General features: G+C 43.9%; 1 protein-coding gene across 1 annotated transcript in view; it reads left to right on the forward strand.

The window, feature by feature from the left end:
- Nucleotides 1-22,423, forward strand: part of CUX1 (cut-like homeobox 1) — a gene marked incomplete at both ends in the record, with an annotated part of 67,598 nt that overhangs the window by 41,404 nt on the left and 3,771 nt on the right. Inside the window, 3 exons of the mRNA XM_009082306.1 lie at nucleotides 11,677-11,979; nucleotides 16,344-16,532; nucleotides 21,240-21,504. Coding sequence (XP_009080554.1) covers nucleotides 11,677-11,979; nucleotides 16,344-16,532; nucleotides 21,240-21,504 — 757 coding nt within the window. The remainder of the gene's footprint in view (nucleotides 1-11,676; nucleotides 11,980-16,343; nucleotides 16,533-21,239; nucleotides 21,505-22,423) is intronic.

Consider the following 22,423-nt stretch of genomic DNA (forward strand, 5'->3'; position numbering starts at 1 on the left):
GAGCTGGCTGGAAAAAGAAAAAGATGAGCTGATCCATTAGAAAGCCAAATACTAAAATAACTGGAGCAGCACAGAAACACAAGCAAGGCCCTCACAGTCATGGTTGGGCAATGGAAGGCCCAGCAGCTCCGGGGAGGGGTCAGGAGCCAGGGTGACGGCCAGGATCTGTCCCCTCTGGGCTGGCAGCTGCAGAAGAGGTCAGAAAGGCTCTTCTCTTAAGGGAGCAGATATTTTTCTGTTGGGATTAGAAGACTCTGGCAGCTGGCAGAAGCTCACATTGGTCTTGTGGTTGCTTGTGGGAAAAGGAGGGGGCTGCAGGTCCAGCCCCATGGCCACATGGTTGGCACCGGTGGGATGGAGATGGTCACTGCACCCTCAGCTGTCCTCGGGCGACAGCCCAACTGCTGCTCAGCAAATTACCAAATGCTCCTTTGCTGGATGAAAATTACCTTGCTTTCAATTCAAAGAGCAGATAATGGGCTATTTTCCTCCCCCAAATACTGTGGAAAAAGGTGTGTGAGCACTGAACGTGTGGGTTGTTATTTCCATCTTAGAAAGGGGATGAAAATGGGTGGCAGCTGTCCTCTCCAGCCAGCTGAAACAGAGAAATAAACAGCCTGTTCTGACTGTAGAGTTAGATATTGCTTGATAGCAAATCATTCCCAAGAAGAAAAACCAGAATCTTACCAGAAAATTAATATCTTCTAAGTTACCTTCCAGCCTGTCCTTTGCATTAAGGTGCAAGAAAAATTGATGAATTTGTCTCACCTAATTTGATGGGTGTTGGAGGTTTTTAATTTGCCAGCAGCCATCCAGAGAGATAGCAAATGAAAGAATCCAGTGATTATTTTAAATCTGATGAGAAGCACGACTTGCATTGAAAACAAAGTAGATTTGAGATCAAATTTTAATAAAAGTTGAAATAAAAAGATACCCAATTAAAAAGCCGAATGGAAAGGGAAAATGTAATAACAACAAGCAATATAAAATAGGCTTGATAGTACTTGTCCAATATTTATGCTTGTCAAAGATGTTGCTGATGGCATCTTGTCACAGAATCCCAGAATGGTTTGGGTTGGAAGGAACCATAATGCCCATCTCATTCCAACCCTCTGCCATGGGCAGGGATATCTTCCACTAGCCCAGGTTGCTCCAAGCCCCATCCAGCCTGGCCTGGAACACTGTCAGGGATGGAGAAGTCACAGCTTCTCTGGTCAACCTGTGCCAGTGCCTCAGCACCCTCACAGGGAAGAATTCCTTCCCAATATCCCATCTAACCTTGCCCTCTGGCAGTTTGAAGCCATTCCCCCTTATTCTGTCCCTCCAGACCCTTGTGAAAAGATGCTGTGGCATGAGATGGTCCCTTCTGGTCTCCTCTCCAGAGCCATCTCCCCTTCCCTTGCTGTTTGCTGAGGGAGGCTGGGATGAGTGCTGGGATGGGGTTGCCCCTCTGGCTCCTCTCTGCCCAGTTCACACACACGAAGGAGGTGTGAGACTCACCACGGTGTATCCACGGCTGTGGTTTGTGTTTGTTTCTCTCTTTTACCCCTCTGGAACTTGGGTCCTAAAAATAGTGCAAGTTTGAACTGGCAGATGTTTCATTTGTCCTTCACGAGAGGACCAAAATTAGCCTCTCATTTGGCACCTAAATAAAGCAACTTAACTGCCTTTATGCGAACTTTGCAATTACTGTCTATTGAAGTTGCAACATTTTGTTGTGTTTGATGGGGAAGGGCATTACATAAGCAACACCAGCACCTAAAAAGCCACCAGACCTTGAAAGAGAGAGGACAAACACAAATGAGCCCAACTGGGTTTTTTGGGGGAGTTTGGTTTGTGTGGGTTTGGGTTATTTATTTTTTTTACTGTTTCTGATCTGAGACAGGTGTTTTCCCTAATGAAGGTTTCATTAAAAAAAAAAAACAAAACAGGCAAAAGTACCATGGAAATGCTCAGAGAGCTGTCTGTTGTAAAGGTAAAAACATTAATAAAAGGACAGCAATGGTTTCTCTAATTTTCAGAGAAAAATCTGCACAGAATGCCTGAAGCTGGGTTAGCAGTGGGACTCCCCAGGGGCAACAGAAAGATGTTATAATCAATTACCACATCATAACACTGATGTATGATAATTACTGAGTGTTCCTCCTGAGATAGTGCAGCATTTGGCTGGGATGCAGCTCTTTCATGGTCCACTGCCTGATTAATATGCAAATAATAGGCTGATTGCATGATGAATGCAGAAAATGAGTTCGCTGATAACGTGAGCACCGAAGCGGGAAGATGATAAATTACTTTTACTGACTGTCCTACATTAAGTACCCTTTCTCAACAATTTTATCACAAATTAAGTAAAGCAGTATGGAGAGATTATGAGGATGTGTAAAATAATGTACCTTAATAGCTTTTATAATATTGTTGCGTACAATGTAAATGTCATTTTGTTTCAGTACTTTACCCACTACTCCTCCGAAAAGGAGTGTCTTTAGTACAGCACTGCTCAGGGTCACTCTGCTCCTCAGCTGCTTTCCTGTAACCCAAAGAACAACCCACTGTGCTGGGGATGGTGGATGGGACTTCTCTGTTGGGAAGGAAGGAAGGCAGTCGTTGGCTTCGGATCCATCCCGTATGGATATCGCCCGTGGCAAATGAATGTCCACATTGTTTAGTGGGGGAGATATATTTAAATGCAGTGCACAGTGCACATATGCATTCTGCTTCAGACTCTGCTCCAGAGCAGGCAAGAGGTTAAAATCTCAGAGGAGGATGTGGAAATACCTTCACACTCAGGCTCACGACAGAGGGGGACGATAAATAGTCATACAATTGGTGCCACGTTAGAATTAGTTAGCTTAACACTTTAAATCCCAAGGTCAACAAGTCAACAAAGACACCACAAACTGCAGCAGAACCTCTTCTTAGAGGCTCGAACTCTGTTTTCCAAAAGGTATTGTGCATGGGTTTATTTTGATTATACTAAAAATATAACACTGTGGGGTTGTGGCATCTTGATTGATTGCTTCCATGACATATTTGTTTTAGCATTCAGAAAAATCCTTAATAAAGCTTCTGCACACAAGCTGGTTTAATAATAAGGTTATTGAAAATATTTTCCAGCAGTTATTTCTAAATATTGATTTCTGGCTAAGTTACAGAAAGACAGAAAAATCTGAATATTAAATAAAAATTGGCAGAGTAGAGCAATGTCTTTTAAAGCTGCCATGGTTCTGCCATTCATCACCTCATTTAAGATGGGGTTTATTTTTAGAAAGGGTTTTTAATTGTTTCAAGGTGATATAAAAAGCCAAAAAATTATCATTCTGCACTCTTCAATGCCAAGACCCCACTTTTGGCTCAAGAATGATAGAATCATGGAATGGGTTGGGTTGGGAGGGACCTTAGAGACAATCTCCCCATCCCCTGTCATAGGCAGGGTCACCTTCCACTAGCCCAGGTGGCTCCAAGCCCCATCCAGCCTGGCCTGGAACACTCCCAGGGTTGGAGCAGCCACAGCATCTCTGGGCAAGCTGTGCCAGTGCCCCACCAAGAAGCACCTGCATGAGCAGGTGGGTGTTGGAGATGCTCCCTATGTGCTGTGGTGTTCCCCTCTTCCATAGACATCCACTTTGAGCCAGGGAGACTGGGAAAGGATTTGGGGTTGTCAGCCTGACCTGAGCATTTCTCCGATGTTTCAGACTGTGCGTCTACATCCAGCTAAAAATATTCTCAAATTCCCTTTTTTTTGCCTTCATTTGTTGATGAAAGAATGCTTAGGATCTTGGCTGTATAGAGGCCTCATCTTCCCTCCAAGCCATTGCTATATGTCCTTTAAGAGGGTTTTCTCTGGTGGTGTGGTTGTGTCAGGGCTTGATGTGTCTATTCCAAAGTCAGATACATCTCAGGACAACATTTTGCTTTAACTGATTAGCTTCAGTTGTATCCCCTGCACAAGATTGCAGACATCCTGAATGCTCCGCCTCTCCATCAGAGCAATCCATACTGCCCAGCCTAGCCAAGTACCAGAGTCCTTCTAACTGAGTAGGAAGTTTGAAGGTTTCAGTTTATGCAGCCATAATATAGGTCATAACGTAGCTTTGGAGGCCATAATGGGATTTCTGAGACCGATGCGTTTGTGGTTGTGTGTTCATTGGAAGGAGAATTGGTTGCCCAACTTCTTGAAGAACTTCTAAACATGCAGCTGTAAATCTCTCCTCATGAGTCTGTCACCAGCTCCTGTCTTGCTTGCTCTTTTCTGAACTTCATCTGATTTCTCCAGCTCCTTCTGCTTTCCAAAGTGGCTGAAAGCACAATTTTTTAAGACGGGTGCAAAGTGAATATAATTATTGAAAGTGCAGCATAAAGTTGCAGCAATACCTTGTAATCCTTCAGCAGGCCTCAGAAGCAGCTTTTTCCGGTATTTCTAACATTTACCCAGATCATTATGTTTTATGTGCTCCACACACTTAACATATATTCATATACAGAGTGGGGACCTTTCTTTTTAGCACTGTCCCAGTAATTCCAGAGTTAACCAAAGCTGGTTCCTCCCTTTCAGTGCAGACACACATACATCTGCATGCTTTCCTAAAGGGGTTTTCCTTTGATCCCTTCCCTCATCCACATAAAATTTCCCTCTGAGCCAAGACCCAAAATAACATTTTCCCCAAAGTTATAGCATTTATGAAACAAACAAACAAAGTCTCCACGGTCAGAGTGGAAATCTATACTCATAACTCTAGCGAGTGCTTGCAGCTCCAACTGCAATAGCTACGTATTTTGCATCATTATCTATGCAAACTGCAGGGAGGTTTGTGTACTCCTTACGTAGAACTGGGGGAGTTCATAACTGTAGGGAGGATCATATTTTCATAAGCCACATTAATTTGCAAGTTGTGACTAGGCAAGGTTCACTCACGTAGAATAAATCCACCAAAAGCACAACCTGGGACAGAGCATTTGATTTACATGTGTGTTTTTGTTAATTAGTCAGAAGAGGGATGTGTTCAGTTCCATGCCACAAATACTGCTCAGCTTCATTATGTAGTTCAGACTTGTGCTGAATCCACTGTTAGCCAGGAGAGTTGTTATGACAGTGCTTCAGAAGATTGACTTCAGAATGCTAACTTCTTTCCATCCCTGGAAGTGTTCCAGACCAGGTTGGATGGGGCTTGGAGCAATCTGGGCTAGTGGAAGATGTCCCTGCCCATGGCAGGGGGTGGAATGAGAGGGGCATTGAGGTCCTTGCCAACCCAAACCATTCTGGGATTCTATGACCCTGCAAAGACAGCCAAGGCTAAAGGTAAAATTAGGTAGAAGGTCAAAGGGGGAAAAAATCTCTTCCTGAAATTTTCAGACCCTGGGAAAATAAACACTGTGTTTGTCCTGAGGATGTTGATCAGTTGTGTGTGGTCAGGTCCTGATTCTCAGGACAGCATACACCAGGTTTTGGTCTACAGATTGGATAGAATGAGCATCCTCATCATCGGGGAAAGCAGAAACTAATCCAGTCCCAGTGTGAGACACTTTGATCTCAGGCAACCTGCCAGGTCTGTTGTTGTCCATTAACTCATCTGCACGAGGAGGTAAATGCAGCCCTGAAGTAGCAAATGCTCTTTTAAGAGGATGCTCAGAAATTTCCTGTCCACATTTGTCTGCTTTCATCTTCCCTGTTCACGTGCCGTAAAGGCAGCGAGCGCCGCCCGGGATGCTTCAGTGCCTCCTGCTCCCGTGCACAGGCCGTGGCTGTTCTCCCATTCCTTGAGAAGGAACTTTGAATTTGACTAGTTTGGCATAAACCTGAAGCCTGAGCTTTGGACATTAGGAGAAGTGGTGCATCAAACCAAGCGCCAGCGAAATCATGTTTGGGTTCTTGTCGGAATGTCACAGAGTACCCTGTCATTTTGTTTTAGCAACTTGTCCTTCCAAATGCGCAGTTCGCCTTATGGCATGCCAGCAGTAAAAATGTCACTTACAATAATTACTTTTTGGTGAAAATGCTTGCTGACTTCCTACCTTCAAGCTGTTTTTTACACAGTGGGGAGATAATAAGAAATGACTTTATCCTGACTGCTCAAATGAACACTAAATGGAATTTAGGTTATTATTACTGCAGATAGAGGTCTGTGTATTGAAATTTAAATAGTGGATCAGATAAACTACAGAGATTTGTCTCTGAAAATTATAGTGGATCTGCTTTTTCAATCCACTTCGCTCTGAAACTTAAGGCAGCTGTTGTCTGCCTGCTGTCTGTAGAATATAATATTTTTCATAATCCTTTTAGAGGCCCCTGAGTACCTTCTGTGTTTTGCATGGTCTTGCCCAACTTTGCCATGTTCTGTACCTCGTTCCCCATGAGTCCTCTTGCCATTTATTAGCTAAGCCTGTGTTAGCAGCAAAGGTTGGACAGGTTATTCTCCCAGTGTTTCCAGAAGTAGAGTGTTGTTACACTCAGTCAGGTGTGCCAGGAGGAGAGGCTTGGAGCATTGGGCCTGTGGTTTGTGCTTGCAAAGTCAGATGCTCTTGTTCAAATCTTTGAACTTTTGATTTACAAGTGGCTGTAAAGTCAGTTTGCTGTCGGAGGTGAGGCGGTGGCTGAGCATCAGTAGCAAAGCTGCAGCTCTCAAAAAGCATACAAGAAATTGCACAGGAGGAATGTGTCGGTGCTGGCAGACGTGGTGCCTCTGGGACTGGTGAAACCGTATCCGTGTCTCAACACCGCTCCGTCATCCAGATACCTCTGTCGAGGGGGATACACCCGGGACTGGTGTCAGGTCTTGTAGACGTCTGTGATTTTCTGGGGAGGTTGGAGCAGGCATCACCTGCAAGTCTTTGCATCTGAGATATCCTGAGCTTCAGAAGGAGCCTCCAGCTGAAGTGTGCTGTGGATCTGAGCTGTGCTGCTGCTTCCACATGGAGGGGCGTGTTGGATTCCTTCCTGTGGTCAGAAGAGTTCATGTACATCTCAAAAATGGTCCTCCTTGACCAGTGCAGTTTTGCAGAACATAATACATGTCTTTGGCTGCTGAGTTGATCCAGCTGAGCAGGTGATGGTCAGGAATGCTGCAGGAGAGGATCCTCATACAGCCTATGGTTCCTTACACACTAGGGATTTAGTCACATTACGATGGCAGAACGTGGTCAGACCTTGGAGAGGGAACGGTCAGGCTGAGACTGTGTTGAGGAAAGTGTTTTCAGACAATTTGCAGGCCACCAGTAGGATAATCAGTCCAAAATGTTCTGCAGCCTGTGTTCAAGCAGTTGAGGGCCCAGGATCCAGTCCTGAGGCCCTGAGCCCAGCATGGGAGTGGGAAGCCTTGTAGTTGGAGAAGAATAAGGACATCTAATGTTAAGTTCACTAAAACTTCCGTAGTCAACGAACTGAGACTCAAACTCTGTTTCCAGACTTCCTCACATTCTCCAAAACACTGTCATGACAGAAGCTGTGGGGAAGCTGTTGGGGATGGATGGGACCAAACTACCATTTGGCTTCATCCATTGGGCTAAGGAATGCAAGACCACAACAGATTTTGTGATCAGATGGTCAAGGCAAGGTTGCTTTGTTAGGGTTCTCAACCAGTTTTGTAAAATGCTCAGACAGACCCTAGTCCTATTTGCTAAGTTGTTTGCAAAGTGAGTTTAGCTTCTTAACAGTTAGCTACTAAGGGATGAGGAGGAGAATGGACAAGCTGTGGTGACAGTTTGGGTTTTTTTGAAGTGAGATGGTCATTCAAACAGCATTTTTTTTATTGGGAAAATAGTATTTAAAAAGAAAGCAGAAAGCATTTGTGTAATGCTGACTTTGTTTCCATTATTTTTACATCTTTATTTTAGTATAGGCATCCCTCTCTAGCACTGTGGTAGGACAAAATAAAAGGGAAGAATTTCCTGCTTAAGGATAGCCCTTGTGCTCTGGAAGGAGTGATGTGCTCCCAAGTACAGATTTGTGGCATTGGCAAACTGCATCAAGTGTTTTGGTCTTTATGAAAATGTTATTTGCCTTTAAAGACTGGGAGCTCTCCTTGACTGTGTGGGCATAGCTTTCTCTCAGCTGTTTTTCTCAGCTGTGGAATAACCAGTGTTGGTGTTTGGTTGTCTTCATGTTTTGGCTGTGAATGGAGGCCAATTGCACTTGCCAAACATTTCCAGTTGCTGGCCCATTGCTGCAGACATCACTTCTGCTACTTGATTTGCATTTGATTATTATTTTCTGTGCTGCCTATTTGAATGTGCTTTTTAAAATCACTTGGAAGTGCCTAACTTCCCTATACCCTGGACTATATTTTGAATTAAAAATGTAAAAGGAGCCTGGTGGAAGCTTTACCCTATCATGACTCAATTACACTTGTAGTCTTAGAAGGCTTGGATGAATTAAATGCATTTATGGTGTCTTTGCATCTTTGATGGCATTTAGCAACATCAGCCTGTAATTGTGCAAAAGTTACTTAGGTTTTCAGATCATTTAAAACTGTCATGTTAAGCTGTGTCTTCATCACATGCAGGGTCTAATGGTCACCATCTTCCCCTAAAGGTAGTTTGGGGACACCTTATTTCTCCTGTCCTTATAAAGCTCAAGGCACAACTGATATCTTTGGCTACCTGAGGCTTAAATAATTCCCAGGTTCTGCAATGACCTCACTGGTGTTGCTTCTGATCTCTTCAGCTCTTCACTTCCAGCACCTTATTTTTGAAGCTTTTAGGCTGTTGCTTCAGGTTTTAAATTGGGTAGAGGCTGCTGGAAAGCAAACTGCAACATCCCTTTGGTACAGCAAAGTTTATCTGGAATTTATTAAGGTAATTTCATCAATAAATGGTGGCCATGGGGTTTGCAGGTTGTACAGCCTGTAATGCACTTTACATTTATATTGACAAAATGATCTCTTCCCCGCTAAACAAACGTGAAAACATTTGGTGAACATCACTTACTGGTAAGAAACTGGATTGCTCTTAAGTTAGTGCTATTCAGTGCAGTCTGGGATGGAAAAAACAGGACAGGTTTTAAAGAACTAAGCTCTCAGTGTATTATTATCACTGGAAATGTTCAATTGCTACTTTGGAAATCTTAATATGTATTTTTAGCTGTCCTGAATTTGTGTCTTTGTCTTGTGAGGAACTTGAGAGAAATGAATACAGACAAATTATTTCATAAAACATGCGAAATGGCTGTGGATTGACAGTTAAATCTGGAATAGTGAATACAGTCAATTTTCCCCTTTGTTCTGTCAGCAGTCACTTGTACTCTAAATGTCTGTTTAATTTTTTAAGTAGATTAACAGGAAATGTTTGCATTATTTGATTATTGAATTTACTTTCCCAAATAATGGATCTTTTCCTCAAATATTTATGCAATCTCGAAAAATGTTTCTCCAGAAGGGAGCAATGCTAAAAATGAAGGGGGAACATATTTTGAGTTATTTGTAGTATGTGTGCATAATGCCTCATCTGAAATCACTGTACACTTGCCTTTTGGTGGGGGGAAAAAAAAGCAGTTTGTCAGCTGTACTGCCTTCCAAAATAAGGCTCAGATAATCCCACCTTTTGGGGTAAATAAGGAGCAGATTGGTCTTAAAAATGAAATTCAAGTAAGCTCCTGATATGTGATATAAAAAATAAATAAGCTAATGTGTGAGCAACAGAGAGCATCTCAGTGATAGATGATCACACAGATTACCTTTGTTGTGCTGGTAATTAGGCTGGGCAGGGAAGGGAGAGGGAGAAGGAAGCGTTAGGAGATGCTTTTGTTTAGTCCTGTGTGGTTGGAGTTGGTTGTTTTTGATTTGGGGTTTTTTTTTATTTTTTTCCTGCATTCCGTGTGTGCATGTGGTTCCAGTGCACGGATGAGGAATTGTATAGGAAATTTGCAGCTGCTCTAGTTATTCAGTAAGATTTGTATAAGCTGGCACAAGGGACAAAATTAGAGGGAAGTTGAACGAGTGCCGTGCGGTTTATTAGCTAGGCAGCCATAATTTTGACCTTGCTGTGGGTTAAAGGACACAGACCTGAGAAGAAATCTGTTTATCATGTAGGGAATTCATGCCATCCCTGACAGTGTACAGTGAACAAGATGGATGATCTGCCAAATTGGTCCCTCGCATGGGTGAATCAGGGCAAATTTACAGTACAATTCCTTTGCTGCTCCTGATACAAAAATAACATTTGCTGGGGTTTATATTCAGTTGTATGATGACCCAGGGTAGGCAGAGAAAAGAAATAGGATTTGTAGGATCCTGATTACCTGAAAGATTTATATGCACCTCACTTTGCTGGATGTCTGCCTCTTTTGCATCTCTCATAAAGCACTAAGGAAAAAGTCAGATTTTTTTTTTTTGTTGGTGAGAGCAACTTGATGTGAGTGTGTCAGGGAACCTCTTGCAGCACGTGAAACCTTGTACAGCACAGTTACCCTGTGCACCTGTTTCATTCAAACCTGACTTTCACTTCTGTAGTATTTTCCTTTAGCATTTGGGGATGTGTTTCCAGGCTACACAGGCTGTGTGTCCTGTAATGATTTGACAATATTCTGGATAACAAATGAAGAAACTCAAAAAAATAGTGCAATTTGCTCTCAGCCATTGCCATGGCCCTGATGGGACATGATGCTGCAGGGCTCAGGAAAACACAGCTCTGGTTGAGGGACTGAGTTCTGGATGGAGCTTGGCCTCATCCTTGTACAACTGAGAGCATTGTAAGCTTCCTCCAGAGAGCTGGAGACAAACCACTGATGTATGAGGCTGAGATACAAGCGATTAACCGTGTCAAGTAATGAGATGGGAGACAGCAAGGAGGAGGAAAGAACTGTGGCTGGAGAAATTGCATGTGCTGTTTATCTTTTGGAGGGAATTGTTCCTGTAAACCACGTTGTCTACGTGTTGTTGCTTTAAAAAACGTTCAGACTGTACCCTTAGATGTCTGGAGTCTCTGAATAAGCTCAGTACATTCTGTTAGAGATAAATTTATTAGGGGAAAACAACATTATGTACTGAACCTATTGTTGTTGGCAAACTAACAGATTGGGAAAGCTTTCTTTTAAACCAAGTGTCACAATAACAGATTTGGGTGTCTCCTGATCCACTCGCTATCTTCATGTTGGAGTCTGAAACACGTTAATTAATACAACATAATTACAAACTGTGTTTTAATCTCGTTACTTCTGGACAAAGAGAATTGCAAAAATGTGATGTGTGTGATAAGAAACAAAGTGAAATCAATAACACTCAAGATACAGAGTTGTATCAGTTCTAAAAAATCCCTCCCTGACAGTAGAAAATAGTGGCTGAGTGAGTTTCTTACAAGTCACAGGAGGAGCTTAAACCAGTCCAGAGTGGTAGATTTAAAAGCATCCTTAGACAAAAATGTTGTGGAAAGCAAAACTATGAGATTTCCTGACCAAGGAAATTGCTTGCGAACTTACAGACTATTGCACGTCACTTTTTCCTGGATTTTATTTAGATTTGTACATCTTGTCTTTGTAAGAAATCAGAGATAACTCAAGATAAACTTAGAAAATAGTTCTGGTTTTCAAAAGAGGCTTTTTTAGTACCCAAGTCATAGCAAGTTGCATTTTGCATACTTAGGCAGTTTTTGGGGTAGGTAGAATATAAATGAGAAGGAAAGTTAAAGATCCTGCAGTCAAAACATTACAGTTATGCTAAAGTGAGGACTTTGTCTCTTTTTCACTTCCAGAAAGCACTCCAAAGACTTCTGCCAGTTGCAGTCCTGCACCTGAATCTCCCATGAGTTCCAGTGAATCCGTGAAAAGCCTGACGGAGTTGGTCCAGCAGCCCTGTCCCGCTATAGAGACCAGTAAGGATGGCAAATCCCAGGAATCCAACGAGCCTCCTGCTTCTGAATCCCAATCCACGACCCCTTTGCCACTGTCAGGCCACTCAGCACTCAGCATCCAGGAACTGGTTGCCATGTCCCCTGAGCTGGACACGTATGGCATTACAAAGAGGGTCAAAGAAGTGCTAACGGACAACAATCTTGGTAAATCACTTTCATTTTTTCGACTGAAATAAATGTTCATGCTTTTATTTTTAAGCTGTAGTGCAGTAGGTGAATACTTGGGTTTGACTCTGGCCTGAGTTTAACATCTGTTAAAACAATATGTAATGTTTCTAAACTGGTAGGAAAATCCTTTCAGATTGTTACACTCTACTTAAAGTATCATCACATGCTCTGCCTGAGCTCTGCTCCTGGCTCCCACCTCCAGAAATACAGTCTTGCAGGCTGTGAAGGAGACCAGAACCCCAGAGCCAGTGAGATCTCCCCCTGAGAAAGGCTGTTTCCCCCATGCTAACAGATTCAAGGCCCCAGCATTCAGGGCACAGTGAAGTAGAGGAGCCCAGCATGGTTGGAGAGGGAGATGCATCACAAGCAAAAGCACAGGGTACCTGTGGGAGGGTAAATCCAGACTCTGCTGAGGTTTAGGTGAACCTGTAGATGAGTATATGGGTCCATTCAGTTATTTTGCTTAGGGTTCTACAAAGCTAAGGCTGCTTTTGCTTTTTTGGGTGTTGAATTAAGTGTCATGTTGACATGTGTAATAGTCAAAGGGAATAACCTGATCTGGGTATGGGAAATCCACACTAATGCTGCCACTATGCCTCTCAATCACTGGTTCTTCTTATGTCTTTAACCCTTGCTTCCCTCACAAGGCATTAGGAAACCTTTAGGGCTCCTTTGATGTCTCTAGCAGAAGGGCAGAAAAGCTGCCCCAGTGTTACCTGCTCCTGCTTCTGGGGCTTAGCAAGGGACTCATCTCACCTGCAGTTAGGTGTTCAAAACATCTCTGGTTCTCTCCAGAAGTACCAGTTTCTCTTCATTCCCTACAAATGAGACCAAAAAGATAAGTTTAGATTTAGACTGATGTTGGTACTTATGTGAGAAGAATTTTATCCATATCATCTGAACATTATGACTGTAAAAGTAAAAACTCCCCTATTTTAGTATGTAAGGAAGACTTTTTTCATCTAGACACAGAATAACATGTTATTATCTCAGATTAGTTTTTAAGGGGAAAAATACTGGGATGGGGGAGGTTGCAAGTTCTCATGTAACATAATTTGGGGAAAAAAAGGTAAATGTCCCAGATCATGGAGATGTCCTGCATGAAACTGCATTCCACTGAGCCCAGCAGAATTTCTTGCCTGTGCACATTGGCATGGGCAGATGGTGGTTGCTCGTTCGGTGGAGATAACATAGAGATAAGGCCCCAAATCATGGTAAGGTTTTGCAGGTCCAAGCCCCTAGTCTTTGGCAAAATGCTGTTGAGTGCTGTACCTGCTCTGGTGTTCCAGAGAGGTTTGAAAAATTATTTTTGTGTACATTTGCTTTGATGCCATTTTTACTTAGTCTTTTTTATTTCCCATGATTTTTGTTTTCCTACAGTGTGGCTGACAAGCCTAAAAAGCAGCAGAAGAGCCAGGAAATGTGCCCCAAACTCTGCATTAGGTGTGGAACCAGTTTCAATGTCTCCTTTTGTGCCCTCAGTGTGCTGGTGCACCAGACTGTCTGGTGCACAGGTTTCTCTGTCTCAGACCTCGAGGCCTTGTGAACCTGTCATAGGCAACTGCTGGTGGCTCAGGTGTTCCAGTTCCATCAGCCAGTAAAGACCACAGTTGTGCAAAACCACGCAGGGTGTGTTGGGAGGATCTCTCCTCCCATGCCTGTTTGTTCAGCAGTCATCACTTCAGGCTTCAAAGTGAAATGGTGTAGGATTAGATTGGATAATAGGAAAAAATTCCTCCCTGTGAGGGTGCTGAGGCACTGGCAGAGATTGCCTGAAGAAGCTGTGGCTGCTCCACAGTAAAGACCACAGTTGTGCAAAACCACGCAGGGTGTGTTGGGAGGATCTCTCCTCCCATGCCTGTTTGTTCAGCAGTCATCACTTCAGGCTTCAAAGTGAAATGGTGTAGGATTAGATTGGATAATAGGAAAAAATTCCTCCCTGTGAGGGTGCTGAGGCACTGGCAGAGATTGCCTGAAGAAGCTGTGGCTGCTCCACTCTGGTTCTGTGATTTCAGCAAACAATGCCAGCATCGTTAACACTGAGGTGTTGCTGGTGTTTCTAGCCCCAAATAGTATCATCAGTGTTTCCCTGTTGGGCAACATGTACCTTAGAGAGGGAAGCAGGTGCACTGAGCTGTTGTAGGACTGTAGTGTTGGAGATTTATTAGGAAGGGTCAGGACTATCCAACACCCAAAGTTTTGTCCATGAGGAGCTACATCAGTGGGAACAGACATGAATGGTGGGGAGTTGTTTTAGGAAACTTGTGCTTAAAAATATGGCCATTATTAATAGTGCTTTGATGAAGTTGGAGCATGATGAACCTGCTGCCTACTGAGGATGATTTCTACACCTTCCCCATTAGCTTGGGAGTCTTTGAGGTGTTACCTCCTGAGGATGATTTCTACACTTTGTCCATTAGCTTGGGAGTCTTTGAGGTGTTTTATCCAGTCCTGCCATAGCCTGGAATAAAATAAGTGTCACAAACTTCTTTAGCTTTGTTCTTAACACGTAGAGAACGTGATGTTAGCTCCTTCCACATGTGCATTTTTAATTTTCAGGCAGTAGTTTGAGGTTCATTTCCTTCAGCAGCATTCCCAACCCTTTTGCAGATTTGTGCTCATATTCCTGTATGTGTGGCCACACAAGAACAGGTTTTTAAAAGGAGCTGTGTTACCTTGGCAGGTTTACAGAGACATGGTTGAGGCCTTACTGATGTTTTTAAATACAAGCAGGGAGCAGGTTACCCCAGCAATAGGCATGAGCTAAAATTGGCCCAGAATTACCTCTTTTGTCTGATTTTCCTGATACTGAGCATAGTGGAAAATCACTTATTAGGAACATAAGTGAATTCTGAATGTCGGTTTCTGTTCAGTCTCTAAGAACCATTTTCAGGCTTAGTTTTAGAGCTCATTAGCAGTGTGTCATGTTAGCCCTGTCCTCCTTTCCCCTTTCTGCTCTCATTATCTCAGCTGCTTCCTCCAAAAGCTTTGCAGACCCACCTGCCCCACACATCTGAGTGGGATGTTCTGCAGCTTCTAACTGGCCCCACTTTCCCTCCTTTCCCCATACAGGCAAAAGAAATCACCAGGGCAAAAGTCTTGGGATGTTTTTAAAGAGGAGATTCGTGGAGTTAGGCACATGGGGTGGGTCTGTAGAGCAGATATTTTCCACCAGCTGTTTGTGCCAGGATCAGGTGAGGCTGTGAAGGCAGGAGCTGGTGGTGCTTGTACAAGTGTGAGCATGTTGTGCAGAACTGTAGGATCATAAGCTCCCACTCCTTTGTCTTGTCCCTTAGGGATCTGTTGGTTGCCAGTGGCTGAGGCTGCTAGCAGTGCTGGGAAGTGAAGAAAAAGCACTCTGTGGTGTGTTAGTGAGGGAATTCAAAAGCTACAGATCAGACACAAGACCCTGAGGCCCAGACATGGGGGTTATGGAAAAATCTTTGGGTTACCTTGAAATTCCATGATAGCAGCACTTCTATCTTAAATCCCCGTTGATGACTCAGATGTCTCCAGGCTCTCTCTTGTAACAGAAGCTGTTGGGATCAAGGCAGTTCAGCTGAGGAAGAACACTGAAGGGAAGGGGTTTAGAAAACCAGCAGTGTGGTTGGGTTTGAGCTGCACAGGCATTTTCCCCAGTCCTTGATAAGTGAGATCTTAGCCACGTGAATCAGTGTCCCCAATGCACATACAAACACTGTACATTAAAAAAGCATTTTCAGATTTTACCCTGCTAGACAATAGCACTTTGAGAGAGAACTAAAATTAAGTATTCCTAACTAAAAGTACTGTGGAGGCTGTAAAAAAAGCTGTTCTGTTGTAAATTGTGGTTATCTATAGTTGGTGAGGCACAGATAGTACAGCACAGAAAATCCTTACATGAGGCAGGAAGGGATGCTATGGGGACACCTATATGACCATTGCTGAAGGGGTCACACTGGTCTTGGTTCATTGATTGCTGGAAATGTTTGGATTGCCCTGTTGGAATGACACTGTGGCACTGCCCTCCTGCATCAGAGCTGAGTAGCCTCACTGTTCTCACTAGTTGCCTGCTTAGCTAGAAGTTCAGTTCATTTTTCATCTCCTTCAGTTTATTTTTTGCACACTGTCTCACTGTAAAGCCCCAAACATATTCAACTCCCCCTTTGTCACAGGCAGATCCTAAGGAGTAACCTAAAAGCTCAATATTGAACCCTTTTAGTGGGGGGCAGAGCAAATGTTTCTTTTGGGTTTGGAAGCAATTCTGAAGTCAGAATAAGTGACGAGTGACCTCGTAGACGTGTTCTTTTCAGTGAGTCTCTTGGCCGAATGAATTGATGCGATTTTCAATTTCGTATTAGGTCAGCGTTTGTTCGGGGAGACAATCCTAGGGCTAACACAAGGCTCTGTCTCAGACCTTCTGGCTCGTCCCAAGCCCTGGCACAAGCTGAGTCTGAAGGGACGGGAACCCTTTGTCCGCATGCAGCTGTGGCTCAACGATCCCAACAACGTGGAGAAGCTGATGGATATGAAACGAATGGAGAAAAAAGGTAACTGGGAGCAGCAGAGTGCTGACTCATGTTTTCCCTCCTTCCAGAGATGAGCCTGTCTTTTATAACTCTCCATAAATAGTATCGAGGCAGCATTGATCCAGTAGGATGAAGGTTATGCAAAAGGACTTCGTGGCAGCTTTCTTAGAGCTTTATTTGATGGGAGCTCAAGCAGATCCGTCTCAAAATAAACAAATACGAAAGCCAAGCCAAAAAAAAAAAAACAATCCCAAACCCTGAATATTCGTCAGCTGCTGGGAAATCATTGCTATATTTTCCTATAGATTAATTACTGTGGCCCTGGTGTATTGCTGATAACTTGCCTTACCAAATGAGAAATTTGAGTTTGGGAGCTGGCTGGGGGTTATTAGTTAATAGTGCTGCAGCTGGTCACAGATGTTGGGCTGGAAGAACTGTGCATTGATTCCTGAGAGAGCTTCTTGCCAGTCCTGCACTGATGGTCTCTAGGAGGAAAGAAAATGCAGCCTTTATAAAAGGGTGTTTGAGAATAATTATATTTGCAGCCTTTATATGGAGGAGGGAAGGTGATTGCGTTGGGCTGTGCTTGCATAAACATCATGGTCATGAGGCTGGACCTGTGAGAGATCTGAGTTGTTTCTGGGTATCAGTAGGGAGTAGATCCTTCAGATTTTTCCTACTCTCTTTTAAATTCATTACTCAAAACCCGTGGTTATTCAGAGCTCTGTTTTTCCTACATTCCTGTGATTTTCCAAGAGAGACTCGTAGGCTGCCATTATCAGCAGTTAACTAATTAATGATATATACATCTCTCGAGCTATCCCTTAATGATATTAGCACAGACATCATTAATCGTGTACACTGAACGCTGCTGTTGACTGATGTTCTGAAAGCATTTACACATTTGATCAAGAACTTGGTGATTATATTTAAAATTGCAGTGAGGGAGCTTCTGGGAAAATGACAGTCTTGCAGGCTTTTAAGAAGAGATTCAAATCCTTGTCACAGTAACCAGTATAATATAATGCAGTGCAGTATCTTCTCACACATTGTGTGTGATCTTCCACGGGGAGTAAAATCCACTTGGGTTTCCCACTTACAACTGTAAACCAGAGGGGAAACGATGAGGGTTTGGCTGTGTTAGAAACATGGCAGAAATAAAATTGTCAAGCAGCTGGATTTTTATAGCCTCAAAGAGAATCTTGCCCATAATGCAAGAAAATAAAATAAAAATAATTTAAAAGTAGTACTGACAATATCCTTTCAAAACTATTTTCTAAACTGGGTTCTTATCAACCAGTGAGTGATACATATGCTCTGTAGATGGCACCTGAATAGAGATAAGGCCATAAATCATTGAGACTCTGCACTGAGCTCCTGAGCTGTGCAAGTGCTGTCCTCACTGCAGAGCAGTCCAAAGTGAATTCAGCCCTGTATTTTCTGCAAAATCCTTTCAGGCAGGTAAGGATCGTGTGATTTAACCTTTGAAATTGCTCTGGAGCCACATTAAGAATGTACCTTTCCCTTCAGCTAATGTCAGTTAAAGAACAATGCAGCTGGATCTGCTTCCAGTGAAACATTATTATCAATTATTTCTCTGCCACATTTTATTAAGGGAGTAAATTAATAATTATGATAAAGGTGAGCTGCATATATCCTTTTTTTTTTTCCTGTTCTGCCAGTTTGTGCTATAAATGTCCATTTTAAGAGGTTCTAAAAATTTGCAATGTATATTAACCAACCACTTTGGAGGAAGTCAAGGGTTCATGCTCACAAGGCTGAGACACTCTACACACCTTTCCTGCCTTGGAAGAGTTCATTCCTGGCTCCTAACCTCACAGGGTGTGTGCTGCTGGCAGCATCACACTCCTCACAGAACTGCCCTGAAGTCTGCTGTCAGGAGAAAATTTAATTCCCTTTATTTCCCCATTATTTCACTTTTTACTAATCTTGTTCAATGCCACACAAGATAAAGATTGTATTAAAAGGGGCTCTGTTTTGCCTCAGTGAGCAGCTGCCAGCTCTGCCATGGTGTGTGCTGCATCTCTAGCTGGGCACGTGCTGGGGAGTCTTCTCAGAGGGACACAGGGATGCTGGGGGGAAAAAAAAGGCATAACTCAGGGCATGGAGCTGTCCTTGACATCCTTGTCTCAGCCCCAGATCCAGACCTTTGCCCAAATTACATCTGGGTTTCTTTTTCTTCATATGTCTCCTGAGAAGTGGAGACTGGTCACAGACCAAAATCAAACTTCTCCAAAAATAAAGTGTGTTTGCAACTTGGATTCCAGTTTGAGCCTTGCTGTCACTGCAAATGTGCTGAATGATCTCCTTATGTTGTCTACACACAGCACATATGTTTAAAATAAAAATTAAAATGGAAAAGCTTTTAGAAATGTCATCTAAGTTTCCAGAGAGCAGCATTAAGGCCTGAAGCTTGGGTGCTAGTTCTGCCTTTGGCCCAGTGGAAATTGGTTCTGATAATAGATTTTCCTCCAGAAAACAATTGTTTCTGCCAGAACAGTTGGGATATCCTCCTCTTTATTTTTATGTTAATAAAATATGTGCATTTATGTAATTTGTTCCATTCACATGAGAGCAACCCAGGTCAGCCAGTGCACCTTTTGTGACCCCAGTGTGAGCTTACAGGACAGAGGTAGCCATGGCATTATTCCCAAGCTCTCTCAGCTCCAGGCTGTCCTTAAGCTGTTTAAGGGTGGGAACTCTGCCCTGCCAGAAATCCCATCCTTTGGAGAGCAGAGAAAGCAGAGATTCAGAGCATCCTGATCCATGGGTGTCTCATGCTCACTCAGTCACCTGGCCAAATTCCAGAAACTCCAGGTAGAGATAGTCTGAGCACCTTTTACATCTTCCATGCCAACTCTGGTTTTGTCTCATGGCCTCCTTGAAGCCCTTGCCCATGGCTGAGGTGATGGATCCTGTCCTCCAGCCTCTTGGTTTTGCTACCCTAGGAGACAAGGGAGCCTTGTCTGCAGTTTGCATGTCAGTTCAAGTTGGAAATAACACCTAGGAAGGAATCTTGAGATTAAAAACCTTCTAGAAATGTGAGATTATCCTCCTGGAATGATTAATTCTATGGTTGAAAGTTCTAAGAGTTCCTTGAAGGCTGTAAAATAAGGTGAGTGGGTCACCTTGAAATGGTGCAGGATCCTTGCAGTTCTGCATCTGATTGGCACAACTTAAATAGGTGGGATTTTAAGGAAATTTATTTAAAATAAAAAACAACCCACTTTGAGTTTTATGGTTATTTCACACGAGTGCAGGACTGTATCACGTCAGAGTGATGGATCGCGAGCATCTCACGTTCTGTTCCATATCAGTGATCTTACACAGTAGGCAATCCACAGGTAATCTGTCATATTCAGGAAAAACAAAATGCAGGCCATGCAGATACCCTCAAAGGTTACAGAGTGTGTGCAGAATTCACTTCAGTGAAGGTCCCACTGGAGGTGCCACCGTGTAGAGCACAGGATGCTGGAAGCCACCGGAGCCAGCAAACCCGGCCAGGCCTGGAGAGAGCTGGTGTGAGCAGAGCTTTGAGCACTGCACTTCATTTGATGGCATTGAATTTTTATTCTTTGTGCACCCTCAGCCTGAAGGCAGAGCTGCAGGGAGAGAGAAATTGCTTTTTTTGAAGAATTTGGTTGCTGACCAGTGTGACATTGGTCCCTGCTCCGACCAGAGCTCCTGACTGTTGGAGATTTAGTGCCTGCTAGATTGATGTCAGGCTGGTGTAATCTGGAACTTAATGGCCAAGGTTATCAAATTGCAGCTCTTGAATACCTAAACCCTTAAATATCTAGACGGTCTTTAACAAGCCATTAAATATTTTATTGACAAGATTCATCTATATTTGCCGTTTTCAGCCCCCTCATTAGCAATGCTTGTGCATGATACTGCCAGGTGCAGTAAATCCCACCTCTCTGTGCTCGCTGTAAATCAATCAAGTCAGTGACAGCGTTTGCTGGGACTCTTTCCTCGTGGAATTTGCCAGGATAATTCACCCTCTGTTGGGGAGGAAGGTCAGTGGTAGGATCACAGGATCACAGGCTCCTGCCTGGGAGCTCCATCAGTGCTTTCTCCAAAGTGCATGTCTTTGGGCAGGAGCTCTGTGCTGGGGAGGAGGGTGCTGGGGGCTGGTTTTCTTTCATAACTGTCAGGGCTGCAGCACAGAGCTGTAGGGGAAGGCAGCAAAGGCCTGATGAGCCCCTGGCTGCATCTCCAGGCTCTGGGCGCCACCGTGTGTTGGGCACACGGGGGAAAAGCTGCAGCTGCTCGAGTCATATTTTTCCATCAGAGACCTTAATGTTAGAGACACCTTCGTGTGCACCTGAAGTGTTTGAACAACCAAACCCCTTTCAGTCAAAATAAAGTGCGACTGTCCTAATCCAGTGCGAGTTCACTGCTCTTGAGTGTATTTGAAATGAATCCTGTGAACTGAGCCCTGTTTATTCGTGTCCCACGTTCGGTGAAAGAGCAGCAAACTCTGGCAGGTTTCCAGTTGATTTATCCCCTTTTCTTCTCTTTCTGCCTCTTGCATCCTCCACACATTTGCTTTCCTCTGATCTCTGATGATGCCCCATCCTTTCTCTTCCCCCCGAATAGCCCTTCCATGCATCTACAACCTGTGTGTTTATCCCACAGCCTGTTGCATTCATTGATTTTGCATTTGTATTCAGCCGGGGCTGATCCAATGCGCTTCCCTTGCAGCCTACATGAAACGGCGACACAGCTCTGTCAGCGACAGTCAGTCCTGTGAGTCCTCATCAGCTGGAATCGACTACAGCCAGGGAGCCAGCCCACAGCCCCAGCATCAGCTGAAGAAACCCAGGGTGGTGCTGGCACCAGAGGAGAAAGAAGCTCTGAAACGAGCCTACCAGCAAAAGCCATACCCATCACCAAAAACCATTGAGGAACTCGCTACGCAGCTCAACTTGAAAACCAGCACGGTGATCAACTGGTTCCACAATTACAGGTATGTGTTCTCCAGGGATCTGTGCTCCTAAGGGGTTTGTTGGGTTTGCTTTGGCAGGGTACTGTGCCTGTTTCCACCAGCGTTGGGTGGTTGTATGAAATGAACAGTTTCGACAGCAGGGAGGGTCTAACTAACGTAGTGCTAATGCTCCAGACTCATTTTAAGTTATCCCTGAGGAGCAGCAATATTCACATATTGATGTAAGTAGTGCTTTTAAACAGAAAGTCTTGCTTTTGGGGTGGGCGTGGATGTAGAGATGTCCACTGATGAATATTTATAAACCCCACTGCAGGAAGCAGAGCTGCTCTGTCTGACTCACATAGGCACACTCACACAGGCACGTGCTCACACGTATGTACACACATGTAGGTGTGTGTTGTGGGTGTTGGCACTGGGGGGGGGGGGTACTTGGAAGTGTCCACTGCTGGATGGCATCAGAATTGCCCTGTTTTCATCGTGTCATTTTCCTGCATAAGAGGTAAAACAGGATTTTCTGTCAGGTCTTGTGTCACTCAGCTCTGAAAACAGACACAGTGTGTGCTGTGTTTTTGGGAAGCTCCACAGGGTCATGAAGGGACAGAACAAATAACCCTGAAGTCAGATGTGGCTGTGGAGAGGGACCTTTTTGCATAGCATGTAGTGACAGGACAAGGGGGAATGGCTTTAAACTGACAGAGTCCAGGGTTAGATGGGATATGGGGAAGAAATTCTTCCCTGTGAGGGTGCTGAGACACTGGCACAGGTTGCCCAGAGAAGCTGTGGCTGCTCCATCCCTGGGAAATATTCAAGGCCAGGTTGAACAGGACTTGGAGCAACCTGGGCTAGTGGAAGATGACCCTGCCCATGGCAGGGGGTGGGATGAGATGAGGTTCAAGGTCCTTCCAACCCAAACCATTCTGTGATTTATTCCATTGTTAGG

This window comes from Acanthisitta chloris, unplaced genomic scaffold (genome assembly GCF_000695815.1).
Source record: "Acanthisitta chloris isolate BGI_N310 unplaced genomic scaffold, ASM69581v1 scaffold35389, whole genome shotgun sequence".
Classification (NCBI taxonomy): Eukaryota; Metazoa; Chordata; class Aves; order Passeriformes; family Acanthisittidae; genus Acanthisitta; species Acanthisitta chloris.